Below are 20,372 nucleotides of genomic sequence, written 5' to 3'. Positions count from 1 at the left end.
TGATACTGTGATTTTAGCAAGCTCTAATCAGTACTGCACTATGATGTACACAGAGGTCATATATTGTAAATTCGAAAACCCAAAAACGGCTTTAACAAAAAAAGAATGATTGAAATTTGAAAATTTGTGGGCATTGTTGCAAAATAAAACAAACAGCAGTAACTCCTGCCCATTACAAGCTCAATAACTTATGTCGGCATGACTAAGTGATCTTAGGCAGCAGTCTGATGACATCACAATCCAACCATTGCATGGATACATATAAAACGTTCAGCTTGCTCAGTTTGTCTGAGACTGTAACTACTTTCCAAGTCATTAAAGATTGTGATAATGTCTCTAGCACTGGAAGTTGAAATGTAAGGCAAAGAATCATGCCTTGAACCACAGTCTAATGGCCATCACATAAAAATCAGCAATAAAAGCATTTCTTCAAAGATAGCACACAACATAGGTATTATCTCATATTATCCATCTTGCAATGGACACAAAAACTGATGATAAAATTTCTTCTAACAGTAATTTCCATAGAAAGTAGTAATATATTATATGAGCTTTCTGTATACTGGGTCAACCAGAACTCTATCAACAAACATTCTGAGCTTGTACAGGGTTACTTTGTGAGCCTTTTGGTGTAAGAAACCCAAAGCATCTGGCGGCTCTTTACAGAATAGTAATGTAGTTTGTTACCACTGTTACCATTGTTTCTGACAAGAAACCTTCACAACAGTGAAAAAGCATGTAATATGTAATCACCACAATACACAACACAAAAATCAGGATTTGGTTTCACATAGCTATGTATAGCTGATGTGACTGGTGTTGCTGTTGTGACAGCTCAGTATAATGTCACCATATTGCTCTTCCAATGCATTCAGTGAACCCATACGCTTCATAGGAAACATGTCCATAGTACTGCTGTGTATCACTGCTAATGCACAGTTAACACTGATGGAAAACAAAACCCTAGACAGAAAAAGTAGTACTGAACGCAAACTTGGGTACAATGAGGTAAAGGGGGCATTAATACTGTCAACAGCAGGTGCCGCCAGTGAATGGAAACAAGACACACAGTGCATATCATCGACATTTGCACTGTCGTGGGCTATTTTCAGTGCAATGCAGTTATTTAGCTAAGTGGGTCAAGGAACCAAACAAAATGAAATAATTCTATAACAAGCTGCCAGAAACCATGGGTCCCTTACAGCAAAATACTCAGAAGATATCCCTGAACAACCTCTGAAAGTTTTTTTGGTGGAATTCCAGTTCACCCTGTATATAATCAATAATCCATATTGGTGGCAATACCTATGATGCTCCAGGCGCACAGTAACATCCCATGGAAGTAGATACGCAGAACCTCCGAGAAGCCCAGCTTGCTGTTGATCTTGCAGACCTAGGTTGTGAGAGTACAAGCTGCTTGGTCCCAAGCATGTCAGGGCCCAAGATGGGAACTGTGGCAACAAACCAGCTGGTGACTCAGTATGTAACATGCCCGGCAGGTATTCTGTTGTTGAAGGCTGCCGTACCAGAGATTTATCTGCAGACATGAATCATTGTATCAATGCATCAGCTTAATTTATGATCACAGTTTTCATTGTTTCACACCAGTGTATCACATATCAAATTTGGAAGGTAAGAAGAAAGAGTGAAAACCATGATGACCCACTTCTTCATTGACAGCTACAAAGGAACAAAACATTACATACACAAAACAAAAAATAAATTGACAGAAAAATAAGACTGTCTCAAAAAAAAATTTTTTTTTTGTAAATAAACTGGACCCTTTGTTTTCTTTAGAGCAAAGAATAGAATACTACAAGACATTTTTAACAACTTCTGTCAGAGTAAAACCTCGTAATATAAGTATGTTACTTCAGTATTTAAAATTGTTAAGGGTGATGTGAGAGATTTTCAGTGAAGAGAATTTTTTTATTGTTAAATTAAATCATCTTATAGATAGTTTAAAAATTTGTGTGGATAACTAGACACACCTGTGAAATATTTACAGAAAAGCACTTTTATTTGCCATCAACTGTATAATTAGATTTATTCTTGAATGGTTTTGATTATTTCAACTGTCATAAACTGGAAGAAAAATGATAACGCCCGTTGGTTTAAAAATGGATATTTCCCAAAGAAGAAACTTTAATATACACTTTGGTACACATATGTGCCTTCTAAGAGAAATATGCATTTTTAAACCAGCAGATGTTATAATTTTGAGAAATATGTGTTTCTAAACCCACAGATGTTATAATTTTTCTTCCAGTTGATGATGGATGAAGTAAACAAAATTAGTCAAGAATAAATGTAACATACACAGTTTATAGCAAATAAAAATGCTTTTCTACATTATAAACAATTATTTGGCTAACTGAATATATTTTTGAGAGATTGTGTTTAAAGATGTAGTGTTATTTCGCATATCAAGAAAATGTAAGTTCATTTTTAGCTTACGGTAGTGGCCAATCCAAAGCCATATTTCTACCATATCATTTATCATAAAAAAACTCTAACAGCATTGTTAAAATGTAAGAACATTTATTCCACTCTGTACAAATATGCACCAATGTTATCTTAGCACTGTGCTCATATGCTGAAATACAAACAACTTCAGCTTCCATATCAACATACTTGGACTCCCACTTAAGAACTAAAGATCTCTATTCCAAAGCGAAAACACTGCCCTGTTTAATTCTCATTCTTGACGAACCTAACCAGAACTCATTTCAAGGTACTCGATATATACTTGGATGCACATTGCTACCTATGAATTTTTTCCTGCTTTCCAGCCAAACATGTAATCACTCCTTCATTTACCAGTTATTACTTATCTAATGAACCATCTCCAGCCATTAGTGACATTTTCCATACACTGCTGTGTATCCCTGTATAATGGTTCTCTAGGTTCTAGGTCTGGAGTACAGTAATTTTGCTGATACTTCCTAGTTTCTGGTTAAATTTGTGCATTCCAAATTATATGCTCTCAATTTTGTACATTTAGAAATTCTTGTAAAACCTGCAACTTTTTAGAGTTGGCATTCAACTGTTTAAACTTTAGCATGCATTATTCAGTGATAATATTATGGAGTGATAAGCTAATACTTATATGAAAGAGCAGGCCTAATAATGAACAATAACATGAAAATGCAGGCAAAGTACTACGAACAGCAAGTGAATGGGTTACCACATCTAAGGCAAACACAAAGCAATGTCCCATGACAGTAGCAACAGTATGCAAGTCTACTTGTGTCATGGAAGAAGAAGATGTTAGAAAAAATATATACATAGAGATAAAACAAAGTATTCTTCAAATTGAAAGGGATAAAAATTTAATACTGGGGGACTGGAATTTCATAGATACAACATAAGAGAAGGAAAATTAGTAGAAAATGTGGACTTGGGGGAGGGGGAAACAAAATAGGAAGCTGTTCAGCGGAATCTTGAATGGAAAACTATATAATCACTGCAAGCCATGAAGGCTAAACTGTATTTATAGCCCTTGTAGACATTTAAAAAAACTAGGGAAAATATTGAGTGGAATACATTCTTTGTTATCAGGGATAAAATATAGGGAATGAAAGCTTACCTACAATGTATACAGGAATCAGACTGAATTTCTAAGAGTGGAGGGACACAAAAGGAAGCAATAACTGAGAAGAAAGTGAGAAAGGGCTTTAGCTCAAACACCTTTTTATTCAGTTGAGTAAGCAGTAAAAAAAAACTTAAGCGGTACACGAAAAACAAATTCAGAGAGAAGAAATAAAAGCTTTAAGGATTGCCCTGAGATTGTAATTCTATCAAAGGCAGTAAAAAACTTGGATGATTATTTAAACAGAATGGATAGAACCTTGAAAAGACATTATCATGAGAACTATAAATAAAAATGAATCATGGCTAATACAGCATAATCAAATTACGTCAGGTGATGCTGAGCAAATAAGTTTAGCAACTGAGACACTAAAAACAGCAGAGGAGTTTTGTTACGCAAGCAATAAATTAACCGATGCAAGTATGAGTAATAAATGAATAAAAAACCAGATTGGCAACAGCAACAAAATATGTTCTGAAAAAGAGAAATACTTTAACACTGAATATAAATTTAAGTGTTAGGAAGTATTTTTCTGGACATTGTTTTAATAAATTTAAATGCCTTTTACTTGCTTTAATCTATATTTAGTTATGTATGAGGCTTGTTTTGCTTTTTACTTTAAGGTGTCTTCAGTGTATTTAATAGTTCTTCATTGGCCTGGCTGAAATCCTTGTTTTCGCTCAACTGGTCAGAGGTTAGAGGTCACACCACAACTTCACTTATAAAACAGCAACACATTTTCATGTCACAACCTTTTGTTTTGTAATTTTTATATTTCATAAGCTAATTGCTATGAAACACCACTACTGATATGGTGATAACTGTGCAACTCTTTTACGACAGAAGCTGCTCACAGTTCTTTTAACAAAAATCTTCTGCTCTTGCTAGATCAGTAGTGGTATTCCATAGAAATTTTCTGAAGAAATATTAAAATTACAAAACAAAAATATTTTGACATGAAAATGTGTCAATGTTTTATAAGTGAAGTGACAGTGTGATATCTACCTTTGACCAGATGAGAAGAAACACAGATTTCAGCTGGATAAACTGTAGCGCACCTAGGGCTGGACCACTGTATATTCAGCCACCACACTCACAGATATGCTTTGTGAGCAGGGTATGGCCCCTGCTTCACCATGGGAGGTTGTTTGTCAACAGAAGATTTGATGGGCTGTTTATCACCAACCCTCCTGCAGGCTGCCATAACATCTGGGGGCACAAGTCACACTTATATAGGACACTCAGGTCGCAGGAATCTATTTGTGTCTGTGTGGTCACATGTTGCGTGCCTATTATTCCTCTGCTGATGGATACTTAGGTCGCCACTCAGCCCCTTGACAGTGAGTTCCACTCGGTTCCATACCGACCGTCAGCCACCCCGAGTCTATGCTTTCGACCACAATGCCTGCTGCTGCTGCTACCAATCAGACAGTGCGATTTCATGCATTTACCAAGGTCATCAGCCACTGAACCTTTTATCAGTTGCGGCTGAAGATCGAATCTGCATCTTGACAGTCCATGAGCACACAGCCACATAGTACATGCCAGTCATCATCCTCACAAGGGAACCTCCCCATCGCACCCCCCTCAGATTTAGTTATAAGTTGGCACAGTGGATAGGCCTTGAAAAACTGAACACAGATCGATCGAGAAAACAGGAAGAAGTTGTGTGGAACTATGAAAAAATAAGCAAAATATACAAACTGGGTCGTCCATGTGTAATATAGGCAATATTAAGGGCAGTGTGAGATGAGGAGCGCCGTGGTCCTGTGGTTTGCGTGAACAGCTGCGGAACGAGAGGTCTTTAGTTCAAATCTTCCCTCGACCGAAAATTTTAACTTTTTATTTTCCGTTTATGTGACAAACTCTTATGCTTTCATCACTTTTTTTGGAGTGATTATTACATCCACAAGCAAACCTAAATCGGGCAAGGTAGAAGAATCTTTTTACCCATTCGCCAAGTGTACTAGTTAGGTGGGTCGACAACATATTCCTGTCATGTGACGCATATGCTGTCACCAGTGTCATATAGAATATATCAGACGTGTTTTCCTGTGGAGGAATCGGTTGACCTAGGACCTTGCGATCAAATGTTTTCGGTTCCCATTGGAGAGGCACGTCCTTTCGTCAACTAATCGGACGGTTTTGCGGTGCGGTCGCAAAACACAGACACTAAACTTATTACAGTGAACAGAGACGTCAATGAACGAACGGACAGATCATAACTTTGCGAAAATAAAGAAAGCAAAATTTTCAGTCGAGGGCAAATTTGAACTAAAGATTTTTCGTTCCGCAGCTGTTCACACTAACCACGGGACCACGGCGCTCCTCATCTCACATTGCCCTTAATATTGCCTATCTTACGCATGGACGACCCAGTTTGTACATTTTGCTTATTTTTTCATAGTTCCACACAACTTCTTCCTGTTTTCTCGATTGATCTGTGTTCAGTTTTTCAAGGCCTATCCACTGTGCCAACTTATAACTAAATCTGAGGGGGATGCAATGGGGATGTTCCCTTGTCAGCATCTCCTGGCTGATCACCATAACTGACAATTACAGACTTCGTCACTGTAGGCACCCACTACACATCTTCAAGCTGGACTTTTCAGTTGTGCTTGAGTGTGGATTGTTGTCCTCTAAAGCTGTCCTGAGTTGAGTCCATGATTAATAAACAAAGAGTAGTTGTTTCAACATATAAATTCCATCACTGCCTGTTACACCACTTGACCAAGGTTACACCACAAATGAAGAATCATTCACTCCACTGAAGATACCTTAATTTAAAAGGTGAAACATATCTGAAATATAAATAAATACAGATTGTAGCAAAAAGTGCATTTATATTCATAAAATAAATATTTACATACCTGCTGTGGAAGATAGTCACACAAACAAACTTGTCATTCTTTTGGAATGTAGCCATACATGGAAGAGAAATGCGGATGCTAAATGGTACAGACAAGAAGAGAATTGAAGCTTTTGAAATATCCTTTCACCACAGAAGAATGCTGAAATTACATGGATAGATCAAGTAACTAATGAAAAGTTACAGACCTAAACTGGAGAAAAAAAGCTTTATGGAATGAGGGGAGGAGGGCAGAGAGTCTTTAGTTGAAAACTGAATATAGTAAGCAGGTTCAAATGGGAAAAAACAGTAGTTACGTAGATATGAAAAGATTTGCACAAGATAGACCAGTATGGAGAGCTGCACCAAAGCAGTCTTCAGACAGGTGGCAGCAACACCAAGACCAAGAACAAGAACAACTACAACATCAACAACAACACATGCAGCAGCAAGAAAAATTGTAGTTTTCATGCATGAAATCGACAAATGGAGGTTGCATATCCAAACATAAAAACTGGAACTGGAATACTTTTACACAACGAATTGGTGTTTCTGGGCAAATAGAAAAATAAATGTCTTCTTATCACTTTTCGGATGCATCTTTTAGGCCAACTAGAATTTTCTCAGCTGATGAACATGCATGTTTTCTTTAGTTTAGATATGAATACAGCAAATAAATTACCTTTATTAGGATCATTATCAGCATCTGAGACTTGTATTACAATCTCGTGTCCATCACTAGGGCTCTGCTCACGTGGTGGATTTGGATGAGGACTAAGACGGCTGCTGACAATCTCTTCCTGGATCAAATCACTGCCTGCGGACTGACCTGATACAAATCCGGCTGCATGCACAATCAAATTGCCTATACTGGAACAGCTTCTCTAACACTTAGCACACCCAAAATGTGAAAAACAAATTTAATGATTCGAGTGGAAACACAATCGTATCTTATTCTAATCCACTTGATTATTGGTTATAGTTTATTTTTATAAGTTACAGACTGAAATTACATCACTGATGAATCTTGAAAAGACCACTGACATAAAGAGTAAGTTTCCATTCAAACTAAATTAACATTACCTCTCAAATAACAAATCAAAAGACACTAAACAATGCAATGCATCATAAACCTATCCAAAGTGTTAAATTCTAAATCCTTGAGAATTACATATTAGAAGACAATTATCTTAATTATAATCTCCTTCAACTCCGTTTCCCAAATGTGTGCATATCATTCTGCCATATATCAGTTTCTTCTTCAATCCCCTCTCTATTTCTTTCTTCAAAGACTCCATGCATCATTTTCTGTATCGAAATGTTGCCCTTGCCCCTTTAATATCTGCACACAGGCATTTTATAGCTGTTCTAGCATTTTTCACTTTGATTATGTCACCAATTAACAAAAGGCTACAGAATCAACAAGTATTTTATGGTTAAAGCAATTAATAATAAGAAGAAATTACCTCCAGTCACTGTTGACTGACTGATTTTTCAATATCCAATGAATTTCACGCAAAAAACTGCGTTCTCATAAACAAAATTCCCTTTTTTAGTATTATACCTGCTTATGCATTTCATTTTCTTTCAGTCAGCGAATACTTCCAACGTCCAACAATAAAAAAACCTCAGTACTTACACTTACACTTTTTGTACATAGAGGATTTGACTGATGAAAATGACCATTACACAATGGCTCCAAACAGTGACACAGAAAACAGATTAACCACTAACAGAAAATAATCAACATCAAAACTGATAACAATATTCACATAATGAGGAGGAACTGTAAGATTTTTTGAGTGTAAGACCTATTTCATTCCTGGAGTACACAGTAATCCATTTAATTTCCTTGGACCACTTTTTTTCCTCCTGTATTTCTTAATTTAAAGCAACATTTAAGAATGTACGTGCAAAAGGCTAGAAACAGATCTTCTTTGAGATTATCATTTGATTCTTCACTATGATGAATAGAAATGTGAAATGCTTATGTGATTTTCTTTTTCTCATGCCACCCTGACTCAAGTCCCAATCTGGATTCTACTGTAAATCATTAGTAAATCACCTTTGCTTTAAAGACTACTCAAATTCTTTCAGGTTAATGGTCTCCAAGAATTCACTTTCTTTCTTATGAGGCTGTTGCAGGCCTCTTTTACTTCACCTGGTTGAAATGCATGTCAACTACTTTTCTTATGACAAATGAGGAAACACACAGGACCATTACCATCTTTCCTCTTCTCTTCATGTAGAATCAGTTGAAAAACTGTCCCTCTAATATTTATAAATACTTTGACACAATATATTAACAAGGTGATACCTAATAGGTCTCTGCTCTTCTGATTGTTTCCATTCTTTGAGACAAGAAAAGCATTTGGCAGACTTGTTAACTGAGAGTACTTTGAAAAGGTGTGGTTTACACACAAAATAAATAACCTGAATGTGTGGTTGACATACAAAATAAATAACCTTAGAGACATTTGTGCAGTCCATCCTCCAATAGTGCTCAATTGCTCTGGATCCATATAATGTCAGAATGAGTGATGTAATTGAAAATGTTTGGAGAAAAATTGTCTAATTTGTGACTTATTTATATTATGAGCACTAAAGTATTATAGAGAAGCTCAACAGACTTATACGGGATACTTTATAAGAAAGGATTCTAAAAACGCTATTATTCAAATGCTATGAATATGTTTTTACAGAAAATACCATTGTAATACCACCCCCATTGTTCATTAAAGAGGTCCATCCAAAAACTTCCAGAACTTTCAAAAATTCACCCACAAAATTTTTCTATGCTTACCTTTTACTGGTTTTGCATGGTATCCTAGGAAATATTCTCCTCCACAATTGATACACTTCTCCCAATGCTGTTTCCACTTCCAGAAGCAGTCTCAATACGGCTCTTGATGGATTGCACGAAGTGCCATCTGCAAATTTTCTTTTATCTCATCTATCGTAGCCAATCTTCTTCCTTTCAATGGGGTTCTCATCTTTGGAAAAAAAAAAAGTCTGCAGGGGCCATGTCTGGAGAGTATGGAGGATGAGGCAGCACAGTGCTTTTGTTTTTTGTGCAATAGTCATGCACCACCATGGATGGAGGTGCGGGTGGGTTATTGTGTTGCGCGAGAGCTATGAATTGTCATGTCACATTTCATGCCGTTTCCTTCTCACATTTTCTAGCAGGTGTCGGCGTCGCAACATGACCTGATAATACCATCAATTAACAGTTTGTCCCTGAGGCATGAATTCACGATGAACTAATGCCACAAAGTCAAAGAAAACTATCAGCACAGCTTTGACATTTGACCTGACCTTATGAGTTTTTTTTTGTCTTTGAGAACCTTTCCTGATCCACTGTGAAGACTAAACCTTCATCTAAACATCATAACTGTAGATGCATGTCTCATCACTGAGTATGATTCTCTTAAGGAACATCTCATTCTCATTTGCATGATTCAAAAGCTCTTCACAGATTGTGAGGTGAAGGTCTTTCTGGTCCTGACTCATGAGCCATGGGACAAACTTCGCAGCAACACAATGCACTCCAAAATATTGTATCAAGATTTCATGACATGATCCAACTGAAATGTTACATTCTTCTGCAATCTCTCGGACAGTCACTCTTCAATTGGTATGCTCAATTTCGTTGACATTCCTGACATGAGTGTCATTGGTAGACATCGAAGGGCATCCTAAACGAGGGTCATCTTTCGATGAGGTTTTGGGATTGCAGCTGGATCATATTGTTTTACCTCAATATTTTGGCTGGCAACCGTCCAGTGGAAGACACTCACCTGGAGAGGGCTGGACAATAGCCAGCTGAAATATTGTGGCAAGAAGTCAACATGGTCTGGCTGCAATCCCAAAACTTCATAGAATATTCAGTATGTTGGGAAAACTTCAAGAATCATGAGGGTCATCTTTTACTTCTGTCTGGTCATTTTTAAACCATGTGAACCATTTGTAACACTGAGTACAGCTTAAGCATTCATCACCATAGGCTTCTTGCATCATTTGGTGTGTCTCTGTAAAGGTTTTCTTGAGTTTCACGCAAAATTTAATGCAGATACTTTGCTCCTCTAACTCTGCCATCTCGAAATTCACAAACTGTGTGACACAATGTTCTACTCAATATGGCACTGAACAATATCTAACAGACAAACAATGATAAAGCTTCTGGTAGTTATACATTAAACACAGGCTTGTGCAGGGATGCCAACCTCATTTCACTCCAACATACCATTCGCGGGAAATTCCGAATGTTCCGGATTTTTTGAACAGACCTCGTACAAAGCATGTGAGAACACCATTCATAAAATTAAGGAGATTCTTGCACATACAGAAAAGTAGAGGGTCTCTTCCTAAGTGCACTGCACCTGCATCTGCAAATCGGACAGAAAACAGACAACTACTAGTACTAAAACATACACTCCCCATCCATACATAGGTGGGTACATAATTCAATATGTTCAGTCACCTGGAACCTACTTTGATTCCTGATACAAAGAATAATCCCAGTAAACACTCCAATTGCTTTAATGATGACTGATGTTTTTCGTTTCCTATACTCTGTAGTTTCCTCTGTACCTCCAACAACGCATTTCTGACATTATTCATGACCTGTGTCAATGTTACTGGTAGTTCTGCAGTTGATGTTGCAAGTATTCCCAAATAGCTAATGGCTGAAATTGTTTCCTATTTCTTTACTGATTTCTTCCTAGGTTCTCATCAATTTTCTACTGTTTATCAGAAATTCAGGGGTGTTTCCATATTCAGTCATTCCATCTGTTATTTCGTTATTATTTAATTATTTACAACAGTTATTTTTTATACTTTAGTTTGATAGCATAGCACCCCAACATTTACTCTATATTGCCATAACTTTAACATATGTCCTTATTCTTCACTTCTTGTAGCAACAATGGTTTTGCAGATCTAGTCTTTTTAACATTTCATACATTCTTCTTCCCTTAAAAATTTGAAAACACCTTATTTCATAGTGGAACTTTTTTGTCTATGTAAAGATACATCTTTTGATTTAATTTATTATGGTTTTTTCCCCTCCTGACAATACAAAAATTTCTCAGAATTATTCAACACTATACTTAACAATAAGTTTGAGACAGAGCTGCTGGCGAGGAGGCAAAATGTGTAGTACTGCCAAAACATACATAGAAAAGTAAATGCGACACACTACCTAGCTTTCAGAACTAATAATGCCTTCCATGCAGAGAAGAGGGAGATATCTGGGGAAGGTTAAAAATGAAGGACAGGTCATCCAGGTTGCAGGATGAGGGGGACTCACCTATGGAAGGAATCATTAGTTCCAAAATCTGAATAACAATAACACTAAGAATATTAATAACTTTTACTTTTACATGTGTCTGTCAGCAGTAACACACATTTCACCTCCTACTGGCAAGCAATTCTAAATCAAATTTATTAATTTCCTCCATTGAATTTTCCTTTATATGTTGAACACTGTATTTTCCATTCTGTGGCAGTAAGTAGTTCTTTTTTCCATAATATGTATAATAAAGTGATCTCTTTTATTATTTAATTTTTACATGAAAGCTTATTCCATTTTTGCAGACACTTGACTGATTACCAGACACCTCTAACAACAACCAACCATTTTCTTTAAACACCCTATTTTAATACAAGGAAGGAAAAGATGATGTTCCCCAAATGAATTTATCACTTTGAGGCCATGTGTGCATTGTTGTGGAACTTCCTGACAGAACAAAACTGTGTGGCACACCAAGACTCAAAACTAAAACCATGTCTTTTGTGTGCAACGCCTGTACTAACTGAGTAATCCAAGCTTAAAACTGTGAAGGCAAGTTGTTGGAGAGTCATTCAGTAAGAGCAATGGCCACATAAATCAAGGGTTTGGCTTTTTAAGTTGACAGAGACTCAGTTTTCTTCTGTCAGAAAGTGCCACAGCAATATACAGGGTGAGTCACCTAACGTTACCGCTGGATATATTTCGTAAACCACATCAAATACTGATGAACCGATTCCACAGACCGAACGTGAGGAGAGGGGCTAGCGTAATTGTTTAATATAAACCACACAAAAATGCACGGCAGTATGTTTTTTAACACAAACCTACGTTTTTTTAAATGGAACCACGTTAGTTTTGTTAGCACATCTGAACATATAAACAAATACGTAATCAGTGCCGTTTGTTGCATTGTAAAATGTTAATTACATCCGGAGATATTGTAACCTAAAGTTGATGCTTGAAACCTCCAACGTTCAGTTGCGTGTTGTAACAAACACGGGCCACGGTCGGCGAGCAGCATCTGCAGGGACATGTTTACAATGACGACCGTGTTTACGAGTGTGGCTGTAGTGCACTGTTGTGGTTAGGTCTAGCTGTCGCAGTGTCCGCATGTAGCGCTTGCTGCTATTGTTATTCTGCATTCGTCTCCGCACGCAGACCAACTGTAGTACACCGTGTTACCAGACGTCTGTGATAGTGTAGTGTTGTAGGAACTGTGACCATGGTGTATTCGAACTCTGAAAAGCCAGAGATGATACTCATCTATGGCGAGTGTCGACGAAATGCAGCTGAAGCCTGCAGGGTGTATGCAGAACGGTACCTGGACAGAGAGCATCCAACGTGCCGCACATTGCAAAACATCTACCGCAAACTGTATGCAACAGGTATGGTCGTAGCACGCAAACGGGTCCGTAACAGGCCCGTCACAGGAGAAGTGGGTGCAGTTGGTGTGTTAGCTGCTGTTACCATGAACCCACACATGAGTACATGGGACATTGCGAGAGCCAGTGGACTGAGTCAAAGTAGTGTCATGCGCACAATGCATCGTCACCGCTTTCACCCGTTTCATGTGTCGCTACATCAGCAATTAAATGGTGATGACTTTAATCATCGAGTGCAATTCAGTCAATGGGCATTAACAGACAATGTGTTGCAGTTCTACCTGTTTACCCATGAAGTGGGTTTCACAAACCACGGGGCAGTGAATCTACGGAACATGCATTACTGGTCCGTGGACAATCCTTGCTGGGTCAGACAGGTAGAGCGACAGCGACTGTGGACTGTAAATGTATGGTGCGGAATCATTGGCGACCACCTCATTGGTCCTCACTTCATTGCAGGGGCCCAAACAGCTGCAACATACATCGCATTTCTACAGAATGATCTACCAACGTTGCTCGAAAATGTCCCACTAGAAACGCATCAACGTATGTGGTATCAGCATGATGGTGCACCTGCACATTCCACAATTAACACTAGGCTGACCCTTGACAGGATGTTCAACGGGCGTTTCATAGGACGTGGAGGACGCATAAATTGGCCAGCCCGTTCTCCTGATCTTATACCTCTGGACTACTTTCTGTGGGGTACGTTAAAGGAGAATGTGTACCGTGATGTGCCTACAACCCCAGAGGATATGAAACAACGTATTGTGGCAGCCTGCGGCGACATTACACCAGATGTACTGCGGCGTGTATGACATTCATTACGCCAGAGATTGCAGTTGTGTGCAGAAAATGATGGCCACTACATTGAACATCTATTGGCTTGACATGTCGGGACACACTCTATTCCACTCCTTAATTGAAAACGGAAACCACGTGTGTACGTGTACCTCACCCCTCATGGTAATGTACATGTGCGTCAGTGAAAAAGACCAATAAAAAGATGTTAGCATGTGGACGTAATGTGCTGTTCCAGTCTCTTCTGTAACTAAGGTCCATCACCGTTCCCTTTGAATCCCTACGTAATTCGGTGCTCTCCGATACACACGATCGAACAGTGGAGGAGTGGTACTCAAGCCTCAACTTTAGGTTACAATATCTCCGGATGTAATTAACATTTTACAATGCAACAAATGGCACTGATTACGTATTTGTTTATATGTTCAGATGTGCTAACACAACTAATGGGGTTCCATTTAAAAAAACGTCGGTTTGTGTTAAAAAACATACTTCTGTGCATTTTTTTATGGTTTGTATGAACCAATTACACTAGCCCCTCTCCTCACGTTTGGTCTGTGGAATCGATTCGTCAGTATTTGATGTGGTTTACGAAATATATCCAGCGGTAATGTTAGGTGACTCACCCTGTATACTCTGTCCTGTATTGCAGATTGTGGAAACCACCCTTACACTGTGAAAAAGCATTTTTATCCATGCCTTTTTTTAAAAAAAAAAACCAGGAATGCTAGTGTAGCAAGGTGGCAGGAGAGATACTATGAAGTTTGGAAAGTACAAATAAGGTACTGACAGAATTGAAGTTATGAAGATAGGTCATAGTCAAAGATAGGCCAGAGTCCATGTTCTGGGCACAATCGCAGACACACTTTTTATCTGCCAGGAAGCCTCATGGAAACAAAAATTAAAACACAAGCAGCATTTACTTGTGGACAAGAAAATATGCAGAAATTTCTTTGATTCATTCTCGTAATAATTTGCCTCTAAGCCAGATTTCATTATCTTTTACTTCTCTGAACATTATTCTTCCATCAAAATTGTGATTGTCCCCATCATCTCTGTCTTCACACACACACACACACACACACACACACACACACACACACACACACACACACACACACACACAAAAAAAAAAAAGAAAGAAAATGAGATGTGCTTGCCCCCCTTGTGTGTGTGTGTGTGTGTGTGTGTGTGTGTGTGTGTTTCTTTATTGACAAAGGATATAGCTGAAAGCTACATGTAAGTAGCAATCTATCCCATCCCATTGTTTAATCATGTATGCCAGTCATTTGTTTCCCTTTGTCCAAACAATCTCATCTATTCTTTCTCTGTTTTATGATGTAACCTTCTCACTTTGATTTTCTTCCTTTCACTTTCATTTCCTACTTTGTTTCCTCATTTTCTTTTTCTGCAAAACTCATAACCTCATACACTTTCACTCCCACAAGAAACAAATTAACTTATCTTCTCAGTGTATCCATGTCTGAATTATCAAAACTGTCAGAAAAAAAAGCAAGTTAAAATGTTCAATACACAACAGAGACGTCATTTAGATTACAGGCAATTATAATGTCATTTCTAACATCATAATAATATCTTGTTGTAATATGAGTTTTAGTAGCTAAGAGGAATACTACAGCAGCCAAATTTTATGATAATATGAGTAATTGTTCCCTTCTGATTTGGATTTCTTAAATTAGCTTACCTAAGCTGAAAACTTGGGTATTTCCTTGGGGTGTATTAACCGTAAGTTCCTTGCCCTCCACACATTTTGCTGAACTATCTTTCCTTTTGCTGTTAGCACCATTTGAGAACAGTTGTGCAGCCCTGATGACATAAAGATAAATAAATAACTAAATAAATAAATAAACCAAATAAAAGAACATCAAACACTTTCTTACAATATCGTTTAACAAATGTGAGGCATTATTACAAAATTCAATTCTGAAATATGCATTGTGTATCTTTCAAATAGGATGCACACATAACAATGCCAACAAAAAATTACAATATTAAGTTCACCTGTAATTTTGAGTGCTTGGCTGAAATACTGGAAAACGAAAACTCTCTAGTTTGTTGCACCCACACTCTTCTCCCAGCAACCTGTAGAAGTCATAGTTGGCAGTTCGTACAGTGAAAGGATCTTCTCTTGGTCCTTGCTTACGGCCACAATTGCAGGCAGACACATAACGTACTCCACTTGAGTGTTCCATCAGAGGTAACTGTGATGGATCTCTTCTGGAGATAAGAAACACTATTTTAAGAACCTTAACATTTATCATGATCATTCACTTTCTTAAGTGTATCAAATACATATCATTTTGAGAATATCTGCAATGTATTTGTCCTCTTCATTTAGTTTTAAAATAAACATTAAATTCACATGGGAGAAAAATTTGTGTGAATATTATACACATGAGTTTATGAACAAAAATCATGAACTATTAATAAACGCTTGTTGTACAATTTTCTTAATTTTTTTTTTGAATCAAACAGAAAAACTAGCTTACATCTAACAAATGAAAAAGTGTAAGTTGTATAATAAAAATTTATGGAAATTTATTTGCAGAACAGTTAGCCCATCAAAAATGATTCACAAAAGAAGGTAAAATATAGCAGTTTCCTCAATGACAAGAGAAGGTCACTGATGAATACTGCAAACTGAAGGTGCTGCCAGTGTGATGATACCTATGTTCCAAGAACAATGTCTGCATTATGTTTTAAGATTTGGAAAACTATTGGTCTTACAGACCTATTGTGGCACCTTCGTATCCCTACAGCAACAGTCTCTAGTAACAACTTCAGTTCACTAGAGTGACTGTCAGATACAGGAAAATCCCACAAACATTCCAAGCTTTGATAGTCAGTAGGACAAGAACATCATGAATTGCTGTCATCATTCCTGCATCATTGTTAAGTCATTGCAGGTGTTAGTAGAGGCCTTCAACAGCAATTAAACAGTTAAGCAATCTAAGTTGGCCACAGTCTAATGTGATGGATGCAAATGACACTTTGATGCCATTTCATATTGTCTTCCAAGTAACTGGCCTCTTCTGTCTATCTAGATCTATAAAAGCCCAGGAAGTATAACTACAGCAGTTTACATTACCATTCAGCTTAGCCTGCATTTTATCATACCATCTAATTCAGGTTCATTATCCTCAAACTATGACTTCAAATTATTCCATCTTGTCTGACGCCAAGGAAGAATCAAACGGATTATCAGAGATGCTCTGTGTGTGTGTGTGTGTGTGTGTGTGTGTGTGTGTGTGTGTGCACTACTGCTAAGACCAAAATTGCCATATAACACTACTGCACCACATGACTGGCCTGGTGAGACCACGTGATCGATAGCATAGTGTCATATTTTTAAAAAATGCAATGTCTGAAGGACAAAAGAACAGCAGCCAGAATGAATAAGTTATCTAGACAGCTATCGGAGTGCAAAGGGCATGGCACATGAAGGCCGTTGGTTTGAGAGTGGGCTAGAAATGTTACATAGACTCTCAAGGTATGATGTGAGCACACATGGAGAGCTGCTAGGCATGGCAGTGCATTGACAGTGACCATGGTCACACAAGGCCCCGCTGGGCGGGGTCCAGAAGTGCCAATGTGGAAGAGGCGATGCAGCCTGCCGCACAGACGAAAGGCAGAGTGGCGTAGCCTGGGAGGGAGTTCAGTACAGACAGTGGTCCAGGAGGGATGTCTATGTAGGTCAGGCCTGGGGCCTAGACTTGTAGTATTCACTTTGGCTGTGCTCATGCTCATACTTAGGCACGTACATTCCTCCATGGGATTTTGCAATCAGTAGTAGTGTACTTTCACTCAAGTCATTATCCAATTCTTGCTCAAACATACAATTAAAGATTGTAGTTATTTGAGTCTTGTCTTTGTCCATTTATTTCCTAAGTGAGTTCCATAACTCTTTCAAACTTGCAGTTAGCTATCTTGACATTAACTGATGGGTGGACCTTCTCCAGTCTCCAATGACCTTGAGTATCTAGATCGCTCACTGGATGTGACAACACCACAAAGGTGTGTCAGCACCAGCAACTGGTCTCATTTGTGCAGGATCATAATTTTAATAAAATTTTCTTTGAGCACCATGCCTTGAAGCCAGCAAATTTGCTTGAATGTCATCATCTTCACAAACACTACGAATTTAAATCAAAATTTTGTACACCACCACCTGGACATGTTTCAGGATGAACCCATAATCAACTGTCAGACTACCTGCAGAATCATAACAGGTTGCTTGAAATCTACTCCATTTGAATGGCTTTGCCACCTCACAGGAATAGCATCACTTCCTGTTACAAGATAAATAGCTGCATATGGGGAAAGAATGACAGTGGAGTATGATAAACTCTTCGTCTGTATAGGCATGATCAACAGCCACAAGACTAAACTCAGGGAGTAGTTTCCTTAAAACATCAAATGTACTCAGAACCACAGCTGAAAAAGCTAGGCTGCAACTATGGGGTAGCTAGGCTGCAACTATGGAGGGCTATGACCTGTCTTCCCACTGGCTGGAAGAGTTTCTGAGACTTTACATTCTGGTTACAATGAGAAATGGATGACTTGGAAGTCCCTGTATAGACTAAGATCTGGAGATGGCATAGCAGAGGTAATGTTGCAGGATGGGGTTCCACTGATAAAGATGATATTCAGTGTGACTGATGAGAAAACCAGGCTATTCATCATATACTTCAATGCTAACTGTGTCCAGCCGTCTAGACAGAAGATGAACTTCATCAAGGAACAGAAAATCCATTATAAAAGGTCAAGTTTTGGGCAAAAGTAATACAGACATAACCGTGTATAATATGTAACATTTACAAGTACTTCTTGTGTGTCATGAAAGAAAAATTTCTGTAATTCTTACTGCAGGAGATGTTAACTAAAATCAGGTGCAGACATACTGCACTTACATGCCAGTCAGCACACTTCAGTATAGAGTAACATATAAACGTTGATAATTTTCCACATTTGCATGTTTGACTGTTATTAGGTATTGGTAAACATTTATTTTAACATTGTACTGTGCACTCTATGTGCAGCAACTGCAATTTCTGACTTTGGACTTTTAGGGAATTACCTGGACTATCTGTTTACTTATACATTTTTTATTGTTGTGGTGTTCAGTCCTAAGACTGACTTGGTGCACCTCTCCTCCAAGCTACTATATCCTGTGCTAGTTTCTTCATCTCTGTAAAACTACTGCAACCTACATCCATTTGAACACGCTTATTATAGTCAAGCCTTGGTCTCCCCATTCAATTTTTTCTATGAACATTTCCTTCCATTGCCAAACTGATGATTCCTTGGTGTCTCAGAAGTGTCGTGTCCATGTATCCATCTTTTAGTCAAATTGTATGATAAATTTCCTTCCTACCTAATGTGAGTCAGTACTTCTTCATTAGTTATCCAACTTCCCGCCTAATCTTCAGCACCAAATTTCAAAAGCTTCTATTCTATTCTCTTCTTGGTTGTACACTTAATCATCCACATTTCCTCTTTACTCAAGGCTACACTTCAAAAAAAACACTTTCAGAAAAAAACTACCTAATTCAGTTCTCAACCTTCAGATTCGCCTTTAACTTACAAAGGGAAGGCCTGAGATACCGTCACCCAATTCATCTCATATTTGGCACATTCCGTACAACATAAACTGAAAGACTGTAAGATATTTTGGCTCAATACCATATTTACTCGAATCTAAGCCGCACTCGAATCTAAGCTGCACCTGAAAAATGAGACTCGAAATCAAGGAAAAAAAAAATTTATCGAATTTAAGCCGCACCTGAAATATGAGACTCGAAATTCAAGGGGCGAGAAAAGTTTTAGGCCGCACCTCCAAATCGAAGCAAAGTTGGTCCAGTGTAATATGAGAGACAATTTAGGTCGAATGAATGACGATACAGCTACAGTAGTTTGGTTCGAGTTGTGAGCTTAGCAGTTAAGCTATACCAGGTAGCCATTGCTGTGCGTCAGGCGCTCCGTCCGTATTTGTACAGGTACCCTTCCTGTTTCACGTGCTTCATCTGGTTTGAATTGATTGCTTATTTTTCTTTGATCTGCCGTTCTCTTTGTTATAGGTGTTTACGTCACTCTAAGCTGAAAATGCATTACTGTACTGTGCCATGCGTTGTTTGTTGGATTCTGATAATGAGTGTTTACGACCTGTCGCCGCTCGCCGCATGGCTTGCTTTTGTGCGCGCTGCCGCCGCTTACAATTTTTTTTTAAAAAAGAGAGGAATCTTCTCATTAGCGGAACACTGGCAAAAGATTGCTATTTGTTGTTACTTACACTGCTGCTTTCTTTGATAATGATCAACAAGAACCAAATAATAGACTGGCGTATGATAGAAGATGTTCTGTACGAGAGTTAAGCGAAAATTTTTCTCCATTTGAAAATCTTTGCAGGCGCCTCTTTAGTACATTACATTCTGCACAGAA

General features: G+C 38.1%; 1 protein-coding gene across 3 annotated transcripts in view; it reads right to left on the bottom strand.

Annotated features, from left to right (window-relative positions):
• The window catches only part of LOC124777032 (nonsense-mediated mRNA decay factor SMG8), a 96,776-nt gene that overhangs the window by 32,802 nt on the left and 43,602 nt on the right, over positions 1 to 20,372 (bottom strand). Inside the window, exons 10-13 of one of the 3 annotated variants that reach the window (XM_047252291.1) lie at positions 15,936 to 16,151; positions 15,619 to 15,740; positions 7,123 to 7,284; positions 1,306 to 1,537 (exon numbers count right to left, since the gene is read on the bottom strand). In XM_047252291.1, the coding sequence (XP_047108247.1) occupies positions 1,306 to 1,537; positions 7,123 to 7,284; positions 15,619 to 15,740; positions 15,936 to 16,151 (732 nt within the window). The remainder of the gene's footprint in view (positions 1 to 1,305; positions 1,538 to 7,122; positions 7,285 to 15,618; positions 15,741 to 15,935; positions 16,152 to 20,372) is intronic. The other 2 variants (XM_047252293.1, XM_047252292.1) reach the window with 2 other exon arrangements.

Source organism: Schistocerca piceifrons, chromosome 2 (assembly GCF_021461385.2).
Source record: "Schistocerca piceifrons isolate TAMUIC-IGC-003096 chromosome 2, iqSchPice1.1, whole genome shotgun sequence".
In the NCBI taxonomy this organism is placed as follows: Eukaryota; Metazoa; Arthropoda; class Insecta; order Orthoptera; family Acrididae; genus Schistocerca; species Schistocerca piceifrons.
The sequence above is the reverse complement of the archived record's forward strand: the minus strand, read 5'-3'. Positions and strand labels throughout refer to the sequence as shown.